This window comes from Grus americana, chromosome 2 (assembly GCF_028858705.1).
Source record: "Grus americana isolate bGruAme1 chromosome 2, bGruAme1.mat, whole genome shotgun sequence".
NCBI classification, from domain to species: domain Eukaryota; kingdom Metazoa; phylum Chordata; class Aves; order Gruiformes; family Gruidae; genus Grus; species Grus americana.
In genome coordinates this window covers 57,723,648-57,741,584 of record NC_072853.1, presented here as the reverse complement: position 1 = coordinate 57,741,584, position 17,937 = coordinate 57,723,648, and the positions used below count along the sequence as shown (strand labels likewise).

The following is a 17,937-nucleotide window of genomic DNA, read 5'->3' as shown; positions in this document are numbered from 1 at the left end:
ACTTCAATCTTAGCAGCCTGATCCACCTGCTGGTTGTTCTGATGTTCCTCAGTGGCCCGACTCTTGGGTACGTGGGCATCTACGTAACATGCTTTTACAACCAGCTTCTCTAGCCAGGCAGCAATATCTTGCCACTGTGGGGCAGCCCAGGTGGGTTTGCCTCGGCACTGCCAGTTGCTCTGCTTCCACTGCTGTAACCACCACCACAGGGCACTTGCCACCACCCATGAGTCAGTACAGGGGCAGAGCACCGGCTGTTCTTGATCAGCAGTATATAAAGCCAGCTAGATGGTCTTCACTTCCACAAACTGGCTCAATTCACCTTCTCCTTCAGCAGGTTCTGTGAGTCATCATATTGGACTCCATACAGCAGCCTTCCTCCTCCGATGCTTTCCCACAACATGACAGGACCCATCAGTGAACAGGGCATATTGCTTCTCTTTTTCTGGCAGTTTATTATACAGTGGGGCCTCTTCAGCACATCACCTCCTCCTCTGGCAACATTCTGAAATCTTGGCCTTCAGGCCAGTCCATGATCACTTCCAAGCCTCCTGGGAGACTGGGGTTTCCTATTTGAGCCCACTGTGTGATCTGTGCGACACAATGACTCCACGTAGCGTTAGCTGCATGGTGTGTAGAGGGGGCCATCTCTTTGAACATCCAGCCCAGCACTGGCAGTCGGAGCGCAAGGAGGAGCTGTGCTTTGGTACCAACCACCTCTGAAGCAGCCCAAACCCCTTCATACGCTGCCTATATCTCTTTTTCAGTTGGGGTATAATGGGCCTTGGATCTTCTGTATCCCCGACTCCAAAACCCCAGGGGTCAACCTTAAGTTTCCCCTGGTGCTTTCTGCCAGAGACTCCAGATAGAGCCATTCTCCCCCACTGTGGTGCAGAGCACATTTGTTACATCTGGTCCTGCCCAGACTGGCCCAAGGGCTACTGCATGAACTAGTTCTTGTTTAATTTGTTCAAAGGCTTGTTGCTGCTCAGGGCCCCATTTGAAATGTTTCTTCTTCCAGGTCACCTGATAGAGAGGGCTTACGATCAGAGTAATTTGGAATATGCATTCTCCAAAAACCAATCAGAGTAATTTGGAATATGCATTCTCCAAAAACCAAATGCAATGCCTAAAAAAGCCTGTGTTTCCTTTTTGCTAGTCAGGGGACACAGAGCTGCTATTTTGTTGATCACATCCGTCAGGACCTGATGACACTCATTTTATTCCTAGAAACTAGATCTCCTGTGCAGGTCCCTTGACCTTACTTTGGTTTATGGCAAAATGCATTTTCAGAAAAATTTGGACTATTTTCTTCCCTTTCTCAGACATTTCTTCTGCTGTGTTGCCCCATATGATGATGTCATCAATATAATGCAGGTGCTCTGGAGCTTCACCCTGTTTCAATATAGTCTGGATCAGTCCATGGTAAATGGTGGGGCTGTGTTTCCACCCCTGGGGCAGTTGATTTCAGATGTACCAGACATCCCGTCAAGTGAAAGCAAACTGTGGCCTGCACTCTGCTGCCAAAAGGATTGAGAAAAAACACATTCACAATATGAATTGGGCCATACCACTTGGCTGCCTTTGACTCCAGTTCATACTGAAGTTCTAGCATGTCCAGCACGGCAGCACTCATCAGCAGCGTGACTTCATTCAGACCACAATAGTCTACTGTCAGCCTTCACTCTCCATTAGACTTTCACATTGGCCATACGAGATTGTTAAAGGGTGAGTGAGTTCTGCTGATCACTCCTTGGCTCTCCAAATCAGCTTATGGATGGGAATCCAGTTGGTGCAATATTGCCATCAGTGCACTGCTGCGGTAGCGATTGGCACCTGTTGTTCTTTGACCCTGAACAATCCCGCAACAGAAGGGTCCTCTGAGGGACCGAGCAAGGTAGACATCTGTTCAATTTCCTCCATCTCCAAGGCAGCTATACCAAAAGCCCACCGGTACCATTTTGGGTCCTTGAAATGCCCTCTCTGGAAGTAGTCTATACCAAGAATACACAGAGTCTCTGGGCCAGTCACAATGGGGGGCTTCTGCCACTCGTTCCCAGTTAGACTCACTTTGGCCTCCAGTACAGTTAGCTGTTGGGATCTCCCATCACTCTAGAAATACAGATGGTTTCTGCCCCTTTATAGTTTGATGGCGTTACAGTACACTGTGCACTGGTGTCCACTAGAGCCTTATATTCCTGTGGGTCTATGTGCCAGGCCATCGGATCCACACAGTCCAATAAACCCCGTTGTCCCTCTCCTCCACCTGGCTGGAGGCAGGGCCCCTCTAATCCTGGTCATCATATTTGCTACTCGCTTCTTGTGAATATAAATCAGAAGTCCCTTTATTAAGAACAGAAGTCAGACCAGCCCTTCTACTCTGTCTGGGGAACTGCTCACTGCAAATTGGAACAGCAGTTTTCCTGGAAGAACCCCCTTTTGTGATTGTTCTTCCTGTTAACTCACACACCTGTGCCTCCAGGGTTGAGGTAGATTTTCCATCTCACTTCATGTCCTCTCTCTGGTTACACAGATAAAACTACAGGGTGGCCTGAGGTGTGTACCCACTGTACCCTCTCTCCTGAGTAGAGGAACATTTTCTCCTAATAGCTGAGATACTGGTCTATACAGGCGGAGAGTAGGACATATCCTCTTTGAGCTGCTAGAACTCCCAGGAGAGTTTTTCAAACAGGTTTTCAGACTTCTCAGACAGTTTTTGCACAGCCAAGACGCAGACCCATAGGGAGGAAGAGAGACGTTCTTCATATTACTGGAGTTGGCCAGCCAATTCATCCACCATTTGTCCCTCTGCCTTTTTCCAGGTCACTACTGCCAATGAGTTGACATACAACTATGGTGCACTATGTAGAAACTTCTGCCATCTGGGTCACGTGCATTGGACTTCATCTGGATCTTTGGATAAATGCTTGTTGTTCAGGTCATCGTAAATCACCTCTAGTGTGGTTAATTCCCTCAGGTACTAGATACCTCCCTCCATGGTGGTCCACTTGCCTGGATGACATGTATCCCTTCAAGGAAGAGATTATCTTTCCTTCACACCTGACAGGAGTCACCTCCAGAGGCTGAGGGTTTGTGTCTTCTTTTCCAATTACCTTTTCCATGCCCCCTTCTCTAGACAAGGATCCCAGTTGATTGGCCTCTCTACCCTCTAATTCCAGGCTACTGGCCCCAGTAGCCCAGCATCAGAGCAGCCAGGTGACAATATGCTCACATGGACAATAACTGAAATTTTTTCACATATCTCACAGCTCACTCAGGGATAGGGATCGGGTGGTTATCATTTCATTTGTGGGTTCTTCCTCCTGTTCTCATGATGACCTTGGTTCATCTTCATCCCTTACTAAGCTGATTTTTTTTTTGTGTACTACTTCCTCTGTATAGGGGTGACTGATACCTGCACTGGTTGGTTCTCTGGTTCAGCCACAGTACCCATCGTAGGGTTGGAGTAGCTGCAGTGCCAGTCATGGGGGTTAATCTCTGAGTGGTATTTTTAAATAGTTGTTTAACTCTAAACAAGACCTGAACCACATTCAGGAAACATAACAACAGGATGACGCTGGTTTGAACATCCCAGAGATATTCAACATTTCCAAGAGCTACTGTAATTAGCATGGAGGAGAAGGGGAAGGTGAAGGAAGGTATCCCTTCCATAGATTAGCTCCCCAAGGAGAAAAAATAAGATGTTATTAATAGTTTCCAATAGATGGCTCCCAAAGTACAGAGGTGACAGTAATGCTGAGTAGAAATACCAGATTAGTCTTGCAACCAACAAGTTTGTAATACTGACTTATGGTATGATGAAATACACCACAATGATAACCTTGACCCAGTTCACAGAGATGATAAACAGCACAATAGGGAACATACATTGCAAGTAAGGTGTTATATAACACAACTCTGAGAACAAGTGCAACAACTTTGAGAGCAAATAAATCAACACTGTGACCAGCGACTATTTACCTAATATAATGAATGCTTATAACAAATTTGTTCTAATGAACTCTGGTCAGATTTGTCATTATCTCAACCCATTGAGCCCCACATTGGGCACCAAAAGGATTGTTGTGTTTCAAGGCAGCAGGCAGCTAAAACAATCACACAGCTGTTTGCTCACTCCCCCGTCCCCCATCCCCCCAGTGGGATGGGGGAGAGAATCAGAAAAAAAATGGTGAATGGGTTGAGATCAAGACAGTTTAACAGGACAGAAAAGGAATAATAATAATAGAATATACAAAGCAAGTGATAGAATATACAAACAAGTGATGCACAGCACACACACTTGCTGACCACCCACTGACCAGTGCCTAGCTAGTTCCCAATCTGCGGTCGTGTCCCTGGCCAGTTTCCCCCAAGTTATGTACTGAGCATGATGCCATATGGTATGGAATATCCCTTTGGCCAGTTTGGGTCAGCTGTCCTGGCCGTGTCCCCTCCCAGCTTCTTGTGCACCCCCAGCCTCCTTGCTGGTGGGGCAGTAGGAAAAGCTGAAAAGTCCTTGGCTTGGTGTAAACATTGCCTAGCAACAACTAAAGCATCAATGTGTTTTCAACATTATTCTCATCCTAAATCCAAAACACAGCACTACACCAGCTACTAGGAAGAAAATTAAGTCCATCCCAGCCAAAACCAGGACAATTCTGTATATTTATTTATTTGGTACTCAGTTGTATCTTCAAATTGTTTTTTCTGATGCAGGATTAAGAGAGATTACTTCAGCATTTCTTTGCACATCATGTTAACAGTTGGTTCAAGTAAGTTTCTAATTACTCTTTTACCAGGGGTATCACAATACAGAATACGTAGGTGGGGGGTAAAGGCAGAAATTCTTACTTTTAAATAAAGTTTCTTTGACCCGTAATGAAACAAAGTGAAATATTACAGGGAGGCTACAGATTCATTTAAAATAGGAAGTTAAAGGGCAGGGAGGGGGGGGAATGAACCAACAAAAAACCCAGAAAAAAAACCTTTTGCTCCCATATTCTTTCAGCCATCTTTATCTTCGAGAAATATTGTCATTAAGAAAAGGTTACATTTCAGTGGCAGTCATCACAGTAGGATGTACTGATCTTACGCTGCTTAGGCTTGAGAAAATTATGTATTTGTTTTGCCCTGCATCCAATCTACACATACTAGAACACCAGGTGCTGGAGAACCTTGACAGGCTGTGCTATTGCTCACACAAGCAATGCAAAAAAACTTGAGAAACTGGTATTAAAGTGAATGGTCTCCAAGAGCTGAACCAGGTATTAACGTGTACCTGTTCTTAAGCATTGTATAGCAAGGCAGACCAAGTGTGAAACATCTGCTCATTCTCCTTCAGAGCATCAGAGTCCCTATTTCCCTTTTCTGAAACTGCTGGACGAGGAGCACTAGCAATGGTACTGGGCACAGCATGAAGTAGCATGAAAGTCCCATCTCACCTCTGCCCACCCCCCAAACCTTTCTGTAACACAGTCATCTGAAAGGCTGTTTGACTATTTACTGCATTACTTTAACTTTTCCCAACATGTTAGAAAGTATTATTCAGTCTCTGGCAGATAGATCATATATCTCTGAATCCCTTTTAATTAAATGAGGACTACTGCCAAATGGTCTTTGGAGTAGATTACTCTTCAGGTGATCATTTCTACATTAAATTATGAGCAACTTCAAGTATCAAGAAACTATTGTCTCCTTTTCAGCTTTCCCATGAAACATTTTTCCTTCCATCTCTGGTAGTTCAAAGACACAGCTGACATACACCTGGAGCCAGAACCCACTGACAGAAGAGCCTTCCGCATATCACAAGTCAAACACCACTGTAGGCATTTTTGTTCTTTTTTTCCCGCTCCTCTCTGCTGAGTCAACATCTTTACTTCTATATATACACACTTAAGATGTAGAAGGCCCTAGGAGTGAGTATGTTGCCTCCTTAAATATTACTGTAGTTTCTCCATTAAAAAAAAAACCCCACGAAACAGAAAAACACAAAAAACACAGAACCAAAACCCAACAACACACCAGCTGTACTGTTTCAAGAACAATCAAGTAGGAAAGACACTGTTGATCAAACAAGCTCATGAATCCAGGTGTCACATTGAGTAGAACAAGAAAACCTGAGGGAACAGCAATAGAATTCGTAACAGCAGCTTTATACACCCTGGGTGCACCTGGAAACTCATGGAAGCATCAGAGGGATTGCTATGGCTCTTGATCTGAAAGCAAGGCATCAAGAAGCACTAAATCAAGTGCAGCTCTACTGTGTCTGTATCAGTCTTCCATCAAGGGAAATTAAATACTTTAGAGCACTGAAGAATCACAGGAAGTGTAAGGCTGTTCAAAATATTCTTAGGAGTAAGAAGAAAAATGTATTTACTAAAAGGAACAATGCATGACAGTTATTTAAATGCAGTTTGTTACCCAGTCTTTCTCCAAGTGCCAAAAGCTTGTGTTCCCCTCCCAGTGCTATTTCATCTATAGGGACAATCCGGATCAATATTAACTGGAAGCTCAGTTCTGCTAAACAAACCAAAATCATCAGAATTTACCTGAAAGAAGGGTGGTTTGTTGGTTGGTTTTTGTGCTGCACCCTCCCCCAAAAGTGTGAGAAAATACTCTAAATAATTTAAGATTTCTGTTTTTCTTTCAAAATGTTAAATCAAAGGAAGATCAACTATTCGATCTGAACCAGAATTAATGTCTTATAGTTCCCATCTGTTTTCCTTCATGGAAATATTGTCAAGGGACAAAAGCAAAACAATTTGAACAGCTACTGTTCTGCATTAAGCCATGCTCACAAGTCAGCAGACCCAATGAATAAAAGGATTTGAAAGTCATGTTAAGTTATAGTCGATCCTTAATGCAGTTTTCCTGTATGTTTATACATGACTAGGTTGCACAGCATCATACACAACAGTAGTATACTACAAGGTTCTTAAAGCTGAAGCAGAAAAACTTACCTTGTACACATCAAGGATTTTTTTCTTAGTTCAGTTTTTAATATTAGGTGATTAAGTGATTGGGGGGAAAAACAGACAGGTTATGAGACATAAATACCTTCCATGGCATCTTGACATTTAGAAAGCGAAAGAGACTTTTTTTTTTTTAAATTTAAAACCCCCAAAACTCTTTAACCGTACTTTTGCAGATTATGAAGTGGTTATTTCTACATATGTCCTTCATACAAATTAGTATATTGTTCTGCATCTTAGGTGTATAGTTTATATAAGAACATAAAAAAATAATTTTGTCTTTGCAAAGGCTGATACATTAGAAGCATTTAATATCTTGTTCATATCTCTCCTAGAGAGTGAATTAGACAAGTGCAGCAACCTCAGAACAGGCAGAAGATAACACATAAGTCTATTTTGTAATTCAAACGTCCAGTGAATCAAAGGATGAAAAAACCCAATCTTGTTATAGAATCCATTAGACTTGCCCTGTTCTTATGAAGCTTTAAGCCTATGAGCTACGCATGGGTATATAATCCAACCATGTACTCTTGAAGACTGGTTTAACTCACCTAGACTCCTCATGGTGATCTACTGTGTTTTACAAGAACTTCAATGATCGCATGTATGCACAGACACATGTGTATGCATCTATCTGAAAAAGTATCATCTGGAATAGAAAACTATTCTTCAATGAACATGAAATTAATTCAAACATGAAATATGAATGCATGCTCACTCAAGAAAAAAGCAACTTGCTACCGCTGTAGCTTAATCCTCCACATGTGAGGCATTCAAGAAAATAAAGATGATTATTAAGAAGGCACTGCCTAACACCATGCAGTGCATTCTGCATTTGCTTCAAGAGCCAGAATGACTAATTTGCCATAATTAAGAGAATTGTAGCATAACAGAGTTGGTAATGTCTCCAGCAACATTCATGACAGTTTTCAATAAAAGATTAAGTTGCTTAATATAAATTACAATTGCACAGAAAAAGGATCCATGATCACCCACACTTTTGGCAGTTTAACATACCCTTCATTCTTCATGATGGAAAAATAAAACTCCTTGTATCCATTTTAATTCACATATGACAAATCAAATACAGAGTATATTACATGTATCAAAAAGTATGTATTTTCAAATAATTTTAAAAAAAGGATTGGGACTGGGGAAGAGATACCCACAGAGAGTGAAGGCTCAGTTTATTGTCAGGTTTTTATTACAGATGTTTTTCAGCCTGCTACTTATCTCCATTGCATGCGCTAAGTCAAATCACAGAAGGAATGTTCTCCTTTTCTGCAGCTTCTGAAGACCAACTGGACAATTTGCTTGAATTGATTGCTGAGAAGACCTTCCTTTATGCCCTTTATAGGAATGAAGTCTTCTTAAAAGAAACTATCAAAATTGTATTGTCTATCATAGTGTTTTGGGTTTGTATGGCAAGGTTTTGGTAGCGGGGGGGGGGCTACAGAGGTGGCTTCTGCAAGAAGCTGCTAGAAGCTTCCCCTGTGTCTGACAGAGCCAATGCCAGCCGGCTCCAAGACGGACCCACTGCTGGCCAAGGCCAAGCCAATCGGCAACAGTAGTAGCGCCTCTGGGATAACATAGTTAAGAAGGAAAAACCAAAAACCTAGCAGCAGAATTTTGCAGCCAGAGAAAGGACTAAGACGTAAGAAACTTTGCAGACACCAAGGCCAGTGAAGAAGGAGGGGGAGGAGGTGCTCCAGGCACTGGAACAGAGATTCTCCTGCAGCCCATGGAAAAGACCAAGGTGAGGCAGGCTGTTCCCCTGCAGCCCATGCAGAGTGATGGGGAGTAGAGATTCCACCTCAGCCCATGGAGGACCCCATGCTGGAGCAGATGGAGACACCTGAAGGAGGCTGTGGTCCCATGGGAAGCCCACGCTGGAGCTGGCAGGACCTGTGGCCCAGTGGGGGAGCCACGCTGGAGCAGTCTGCTCCTGAAGGTCTGTACCCTGTGGAAGGGACCCACGCTGGAGCAGTTTGTGAAGAACTGCAGCCCGTGGGAGAGACTCAAGTTGGAGAAGTTCATGGAGGACTGTCTCCCGTGGGAGGGACCCCTACGCTGGAGCAGGGGAAGAGTGTGAGGAGTCCTCCCCCTGAGGAGGAAGAAGCAGCGGAGACAACCTGTGATGAACTGGCCACAACCCCCATTCCCGTCCCCCTGTGCTGCTGGCAAGGAGGAGGTAGAGAAATCAGGAGTGAAGTCAAGCCTGGGAAGAAGGGAAGGGCGAGCAGAAGGTTTGAGATTTGGTTTTATTTCTCGTTACTCTGTTTTAGTCAGTAATAAATCAAATTTTTTCCTAAGTTGAGTCTGTTTTGCCTGTGACAGTAATTGGTGAGTGATCCCTCCCTGTCCTTACCTCGACCCAGGAGCCTTTTGTTGTATTTTCTCTCCCCTGCCCAGCTGAGAAGGGGGAGTGATAGAGTGGCTCTGGTGGGCACCTGGCCTCCAGCCAGGGTCAGCCTACCACACAGAGAAAGTAAAAGCCTTTTCAATTCTTTTTCCTTTTTGTTTATTTTAAATACCTGGGGGGGAGGAGGGGAGCTTTCTACTTTTAAACAGCTTTATAAGCTCCAAAATCTATGTTGTTCCCACATCATGTAAATTCTTCGCTAAAATAAAGTTAAAGATGACAGCATAGAATTTAAAATATGACTTGGATTTAACTTACTATGGTAATGGTATTTGGGAAAGAATAATTTATTATTCTGAAACCTAACATTATTTTAAATATAAGTGGAATTTATAATTCTTCAAACTTAAGTTTAAAAACAAAACAAATGTAAAATACCAGATTATGAGGAAGCAATTCAAGTTTGACTTCAAAGAGATCTTATCAGTTAAGATCTTCCACTACAGGTGATTGATGTTATACCTTATGTTACAGACATTAATTGGCAAGTTTTTTCTTTGATTTTTTGATCCTTTGCATACAAACACAGAACAAGGAAAAAAAGTATTTTCTTAAATACTTTATTCTAGTCCCAAACAGCACATCCTTCCTTCTTCACACAGCTTACCCAGAGAGGCTTTAAGATCTAAAACTTTTATCCAATATTCATGTGCAGACAAATAATGAGACAGGAGTTTAACATACACCTATATAGTGCTACAGGGATAATACGATATACTGCTAGTCAGTATATTTAACATACTCATCCACTTTTGGAAAAGACATAAATATGATGTGCATAGACCAGGTACGAAGCCGTATTTCCTCCAGAACCTGCACTCCTGGGTGCAAACAAACAAACCACCCAGCCTTATCGATTTATTATATTATCAAAAGAAAACATCCAAAATATTAAAAATGCTAGAACAGTTGTGCCAGACAGTTGTAAGTAATGGCATAGTAAGACAAAGCTTCTGCCCATAAGGTGGAAGATGTGTTGATGACTGCAGCACAACAAATACCTCACAGCAACAACTATGCAAGGCTGTAAATCTTAACCATAACTGGATGATTTTAACTATCTATGAAAGGCTGTTTTTGTTAAGAATATAGTAAGTAACAACTATTGACATACATTTTTGCATCTCTAAAAAATAAATCTGCACCTTCAGTGAAAGACAGCTTTAGGTTTCTTTTGGACCGTGACACCAGTCAATGGGCTGAATAACATCTGCTCCATGTTTCATTTTACTAATCTTTTCAACTCATCAAGCATCCACTCTAAGAAGAGTCTCTTACTGGACACTACATGAGATCCAAAGCACACAGAATTTAAGAAAACCCGGAAAGGTATGGTCAAGACTTCCCCAGTGCAAAATGGTAACTGAGAAGTTTCTATCCTATGTACCGGAGGGTAAGCAACAGCTCTGTTATCTTGTACGCCTTTGTTTCTCTATTATTCAGAAGCCCATAGAGAAGAATCATTCAGCAAAGCCAAAATGTTTCTAGAACAGGCTATGAAATAAGTAAAACTTGGTAAGCAGAGGGAGGGCCAGGTTTCCCTCACAGCTCAGTCAGGCTGTTGGATTAAAAAGAAAAGAAGAAAAAACTTTTAAAAAACTAATTCAACTTTCTAAGCTCAAATGGTACCCGACTTGAAAAGTAAGTCGAAGGAAGCCATAACTCTAGGAAAAAACCCAACCAAGCAGTAAATACTTCCACAAATTTACATAGTTTCATTGTGTCAAAGATGCTACAATAAAAAGAAAAAAAAAGAACCCCACAATATAAGTATTATTTATACAGTTATCTTGGAGACTGAAAAAAAAAAATCTTGTAAGAGTCAGTTAAGGAATGCCAAAGGGCTGGCAAGGTAGGAAATACAGAGCGCATGGCTGGGCAGTGGAAAGGGATGAACATGGGAACAAAGTTTCAAACTGTGTTTCTTCTAAACTGGGGGGGGAAAAGGCTTAGAGAAAAAGAAAACAAGCAAATCCAGAAGTTTTACATACTCTTTCAAATTTCTGCAGTCAAAAAGTTACAATGGTAATGGGACCTTAAAAAGACAAAGAAGATATTAGCATAACTTGCTTAATTAAGACCCTATGTTACAATAAGCATTTGTGGAATACACACTGATATACACAACTTGCCTAATAACTGAAAGTTTGTATTGCCTAAGTAACCGCTGCAGGACCTATCCTTGCAGAGCAGTCAGAGCCTCCCAGCACTGCTATACCTACCATGGAATAGAACAAAACCCCCTTTTTTTTTGTTTGTTTTTTTTTTTCTTAAATATTAAGTGATTAAAAAAATAAGCAAAATTAATCAAAGAACAGAAATCAGTTAAAACAGCTAAACATGGGCTAAATGCAATTGGTCAGTAATTTACAGAATAAAGAAAAGCTAAGTGTTGTAAATCAGGAATCACTTTCAGTACACTCAAAAAACCCCCAAAGTTAAGAACTAATTCCAACATGTCCTGATGACTTCTGCCTACTGGTTTCCTCATCTGCAAGGAGTGCATGTACACTTCAATATGATGGCATAAGTTACAACAAAACCAGAAGAGCATTTGGAAAGGCACACGAATGATGCAAAGGATTAGGGATTATAAAATCCATTTACTTTATTATATTGGTCAGTATTTGCAGCCCGTTATCTTGAAGTCTTGAAAATTTCTGTTCCCACCAAGAACTACCTGGCTGTAGGGATCCTAAATCTATCAGCACAAACCAACAAGTTTTATGAGATAAGTATATACAGGATGCAACAGGAAGGTGCAACACCCTGGAACACAAGTGGCAGTGCCCAGCTCAGTTACGGAGCAGGGCGGGCATCATATCTGGTGGTAACAGAAAAACACTTCAAGCACACAGCCTTATGCAGGCACACGGAAAGTATCAGCATATCAAGCTAAGCTAAATTCAAGTATTTATCAGTAAGCATGAGTTGGCACTATATAGAAGTTAAAGTTATTTCTTTAATAAGATTTATTACATTTAATACTTAAAATTGGGTTTGGAGTGATAAACTCAAGGGTTTGCTGATGCAGCATATGTAAATAGCAGACTGCAATTTTAGTCTAAAAGCCACTGTTAGAGCAGAAATCCTGTTTGCAACACAGTTTGATTCTGACAACAGTCAATAGGTGTGTAGTTAAGAAAAAGAAAACTGTAGTAAAGCATTATTTTTGTTATACACCTCTGAGCTTTCATGGGTCTACTGCTTAGGAACTCCCCAAGCTTGACAAGGCATCTTTGTGTTTGATTTCCATGAATTCAGGGGACCTATGCTTCTTTGTATGTTTTATACACTTTTGTACATAAACATCAAATGTCTAAATTTCACTATCAAGTTAATACTTAAATATCATGTAAGCAGCTACAGTATGTTTTAAATTAAGATAATTACTTTCTCCATTTTCCCTCCCTCAATTCCTATATCATTACTTTCAGTTTCTGCTGAATAGAAAAGCTTTTACTCCCAGCACTTTCAGTTTCAGTTTAGCAGGGAAGTGCAAAAGAGTGAGTTCTGCTTGAGAAAGTCATTCAAAGTTAGGACAGCAACCAGCAGTCTGGGGAAATGGAAAAGACAGGAGCCAGAGCAGACTGGAAGACCCCAGCTATCTAGGAAAAAATTATTTCTATCTAGCCTTTCTTTCTTTAAGATTACATGATCCTTAATTGTACCACCATGGTTAGCACTTTGTTTAAAGCCAATCCCCCTTCACCCTACTTACTCGCAAAATAGTTTAAAATATAAGACTGGAAATGAGAATTCAAATTGCTTCTATAAAATGATTTGTAATGTTTGGACAGTTTCTAGGAAAAATCATCAGCTAAAACAGTCTTGTAGAAGAGAGTGTGTGCAGTTCTCTGGAAAAAAGACCAAACAGAAAACAAGACAGAAACCAAAGCTACAAGACTCTGATCAAGCCCTGTAAATCTCTGCAGTAAGTATGTATGCTTAAAAAAAAAATCCTCATCTCAGGGTTAACAAAAGCATCCTAAGAATTCTGCACAGATTAACATTTTCATTTCTAAAAATAAAAGGAAATAAAAAAAGAAAAACACATATAATACAGTGCACAATAATCAATTCAAGGTTTCCAGCCCTTTCTCCTCTTTTTAAAGTGGACATTAAACAAGAAATAGGCAATTACAGTGGAAAGCAAGTTTCCATTTTATGTGGATTCATCTTCTTGCAGAAGAAGAAAAACAAACAAACCCAAATTGCGTTTGCTGTTATTCCAGTGCACGAGTAAAGCTTGTGCATCAGTTATAGCTACCTGATACAGATATACCTATTTATGTGGGAGGCACACGCAGACAGCTGATCTCAAGGGCTTACAGCACACCCCCCTTTTCACAATTATTGGTTATGACAAAACACATGAAGCGTTTCTGAACGTGGGTTAGAAGGGAGCGTCAAAACATCATGTGCAGCACGAGACATTAGTTGGGGGGGAAGCTGCGACAGGTAAGAATATGTTCTTAGAGAGCTATTTACCAACATACACTAAATAAAGCCTTTGAGACTTCATATTATTTTGGTAACTTATAGGCAAAGCTCATCACAAAGCTGATTGTTTTCTTTAGACATAATAAAAGGAGAATTAGTGTGCTTTTAGGGAAAGGTTGTTTTCAAACATTTATAGAAGCTTCTCTTCTAATGTACTACTTATTTAGAGACTCTAGAGATTATTAGTGTTCTTATACTAATGCATTTATTTGCATACCCTTTTGATATCTAGTAGTAGCTCCTGAAAATAGACACTGCATTTTCCTCTAAAATTTTGATAATATTCTCTAAGCTTGCCCCAATTCACGTGCAAGATATACAAGGACAAAACAAAATGAAGCTATTATTTACAAACTTGTATTTAAAAAAAAAGCAACAAACAAAGCCAACACCAATGCTGTTGCTCAACTTTGTTTATTCTGTGACAGTGCTCTGCTGTCACTGCATTCACCATTTCCCTTCTGCTATGCATTTCCTCCATGTTTATCTACAGAAATATTCCTCCTCTCTCTAGCAAAGGTATGCTTTTTAGGTTCACTCTGCCAGGAACACCTTAGGGACAGAGATAGAGTTGTTTAGCACCAGAAACGCTATAAAATATCAGATGATATAAAATATCTAGAAGACCTTTGTATACATCTTAAGTCTTTTTCTCTGTGCAAGACTGGAAACAATTACCTTGTGCAATGCAATTTTGCTTTAGTCCTCTGACAAATAAACCCTTCTAACCCCATTCTAAATATTTCCTCTTATCTAGAGCAGCATTTCCACTTCTTTGCAAAGAGCAGCACAAAGCACCTGCAGGTCTCCATATATCCAAATCAAACATTTATGTCGGGCCCTGATCTGCCAGGGTTGAAACAATAATCCAGCATTTCCTCCAGGCAGTATGGAGATCAAGAGAGTATTTTCTAATTATGACACAGATTTAATACAAAATTCAACACAGAGTCTTAGGAGTGTTGAGTTTCTTTCAGGGTGCTAAGGGTTGGAGATAGTTTATTTTTCAAATTTCATTGTTTCTGAACAGGTGTTTACTGCTCAGGTTTACTATGACAACCACCCATGTTATAGACTACACGCAATATCTATTTGTCAGGATCCTTTTGTTCAAGGAATTGCATTGCTCTCTAGAAGAAGGCCACCAGCCAGTATCTTTGCCTTCTTGTAGCCATACTAGTCACAACACACTTTCAGAGGTTACAGGAAGGAAAACCTTTTAAAAATATGCTTTTTTAAAGGAATATTTCAAATTTTAGAGTTAAATACCATAACAGTTCAAGTATCAGAAGAAACATTTTACAAAGAATATTATCAATTCCCTGGAGTATGAATTACATCTTCTTCCTCTTTCCTTTTACTGGTTGCACTGGTACCCTACAGGCTGGTATTTTCTGGGAAATAAAGTCCGTGATTTGTTTTTTAGAATTGGGGCACTACAGTTCTGGCAAATATTGCTTATACCTTTTGTGCACTGCTGTATTTCATATTTTCTCCTCCCCTCACCCACCAACAGAAATGAAGGAATCCAATAACACAGAAACACATCTTTACAAAGAAAGACGTAAGACTATCCAAAAATCTGGAAAGCACATAGATAATCACCAAACCTCCATATCAAGCAACTTTATGAAAACACGCAAAGCAAGCTAAAGCAAAAGTAAATCAGTATCTCCACACTAAACAGAAAACAGAGATATATGACCACAGCTAAGATGCCAAATAAGCCCTCTCCTCAGACCATAAAAAAAGCCCTGCAGTATGACTGTTCTGTTTCCTGCAGGAAATGAGATGCTTGTATTAGATACCCCTGTGGTTTTCATACTGTAAATGTATCAGCTGGTACAAATCCTCTAGAGAGGACTATTAACTAATGCTTAGAAAGAGCAGCGGCAACAGCAGACCGCACGTAGCACCTCAGAGAAGAGGGGACAAAAGCTGACAAGTCATCCCTAAAAAAATTTGAGAGCCAACAGCTGAAGAACACATCTTGTAGCAGAGGCAATGTCTGTGAGGAATGTACATACCTATATCAGCTTATTTCCCCTTACACCGTTCACTGCTTCTTTAAAGAAGGAGCCTATTGCTCATCAGCACTCCTCTCATTTAGGAGCCACAAGCCCATACTACCGCTCCTCATTAAACCATTCCCGGTTACACACGGCAGAGGAGAATCATCTATCCATAGGCTATACACATCTTATGCATGGCCATTTTTCCGCCATTCTACTGTGGTTCTATTTTATTTTATTTAATGTTTCCGAGTTGCTCGGGCGCTAAGACAACTTCTCGCCGAGGCAGCCCCCACTGGGTCGATGGCCGCAGCCCCCCGCCCGCGGCAGGGCTCCGCTCCCCCGGAAGACCCCGCTGCTCCCCCATCCGCATCGCTCCCGCCCGGCGGCCTGGGTGGAGCCGCTCGCCCTCGCAGGACAAGCGCCGATCGTGTTCTCTCCATTGCAAAACCACTGCCAGGGCCAGAAGAAGGGAGGAGAGAAGAGGGGGAGGAGGAAGGGAAAAGAAGGTGGAAACCTGGCTGGGGGAGAGACCGGGGACGGAGACGGCCGGGGGGCGGGAGGGCAGGGCCGGGGGGGGGGCAGCGGGGAGACAAAGGAAGGATGGAGGGCGCCCAAGGAAAACGGGGGAAGCCGGGGAGGGGGCGCTGCCGGGGAGCCCCGCGGGGCACCTGCCCGCCCCGGCACACGCCCCGCACACGCACATCCATGCACACATCCACACACACGTACCCAGCAGCAGCAGGCGGTGCGTCTGCTTGTACTCCCGCTTCTGCTCCTTGAGCGCCCGGTCAATGCTCTTGCTGACTTTCCTCGCCTCCTTCTCCGCCTCCCGCTCTTCCAGGCGCAGCTTCTCCCAGGGTCTCTGCAGCGCCGGTGGCTGGTGCAGCGCTTGTTGCCGCGCCGCCTTCCCCCCGCCACCGGGGCCGCCGGCCTTGGGCACCGGCGGCCGCTCAGGGGCCGCCCCGTTACCGCCGCCGTTCTGCAGCAGCAGCGGCGGCCCGTCCGCCTCCCCGCCGGGCTTACCGCCGGGCCGGAGCGGAGCGCCGAGGGGCTGCGGCTGCGGGGCGGCGTGAGGCTCAGCCGGCGCTTCGGGCTCCGAAGCGGCGCCGGCGCTGGAGATGGAGCCGCCGCCACCGCCGGCGTCGCCGAAGAGCCGCGGGCGCAGGCTGTAGCAGAGCCCCATGGCTCGGTGCCCCCGCTGGGGATGGGCTCTGGCGCGGCGGGGTTGGCCTCAGCGCTTCCCGCCGGCCCTACGCGCCGGGGAGGCGGCAGCGGCGGCGGGCGGGGAGGGGGCGCCTCGGAGCCCCTCACGGCCCCGCTGGGCCATCTTGCATTTTCCTCCCCGGGCAGCGGCAACGGCTCCTCAGCGCCGATCACCTGACACCGAGCTGCCACCGCCGGGTCCACCTTACCGTAAATACCCCAACGCCAGCCCACCGCGCAGCGCCGGGCGCCGGCGGGGAAAGGGCGGGGGCACGCCGCCCGCGCCGCCACACAGGCGCACACACGTTCAGCAGCCCCCCCCTCCGCCCCCGTCCCTCCAACCGGCTCCGCCGTCCCCTCACGCCATCCCGTCCGATAAACCGCCTGCCCGCCCGAGGGGGCGAGGATCTCCTAGCCTGTGCGCGGAGCGGGAACCACTCCGCGCACAGGCTGGGAGATCTTCGCCCCCTCGCTGCCTACACCACCCGCCCTCCTTCTTTCCTCCCTCTTGGAAGGGCTACCGGGCCGCTTATGTGAGCCCCGGCTGCCTCCCGAGGGGCGGCCCAGGCCTAAGCCCCTGACGGACAGCCTCTCCCTCGGGGATAAACTAAGGCTGAGGCCTCTCACAGACAGGAACCCCTCAGGGTGACCAGCGGCCTGGGGAGAGGCTGAGGGAACTCCTCTTATCCTCACAGCTACAACATGGTTTTCAGCTCCTGTACACACATAACGGCTTCTCGCCCACATGCTGACTAACGGTGCTGTGGGAGGAAGGCTTTGGGTGCGACGGTAGGAGAAAATAATAGGCGATGTTCAGGTTTGC

The 17,937-nt window shown here is 43.8% G+C and overlaps 1 protein-coding gene across 1 annotated transcript in view; it reads right to left on the bottom strand.

Moving 5' to 3' along the window:
• GNAL (G protein subunit alpha L) overlaps positions 1 to 17,417 on the bottom strand; it is a 213,500-nt gene extending 196,083 nt beyond the window's left edge. The window contains exon 1 of the mRNA XM_054817315.1: positions 16,641 to 17,417. Coding sequence (XP_054673290.1) covers positions 16,641 to 17,094 — 454 coding nt within the window. The 5' untranslated portion in view covers positions 17,095 to 17,417. The remainder of the gene's footprint in view (positions 1 to 16,640) is intronic.
• Positions 17,418 to 17,937: the final 520 nt, after the last annotated feature.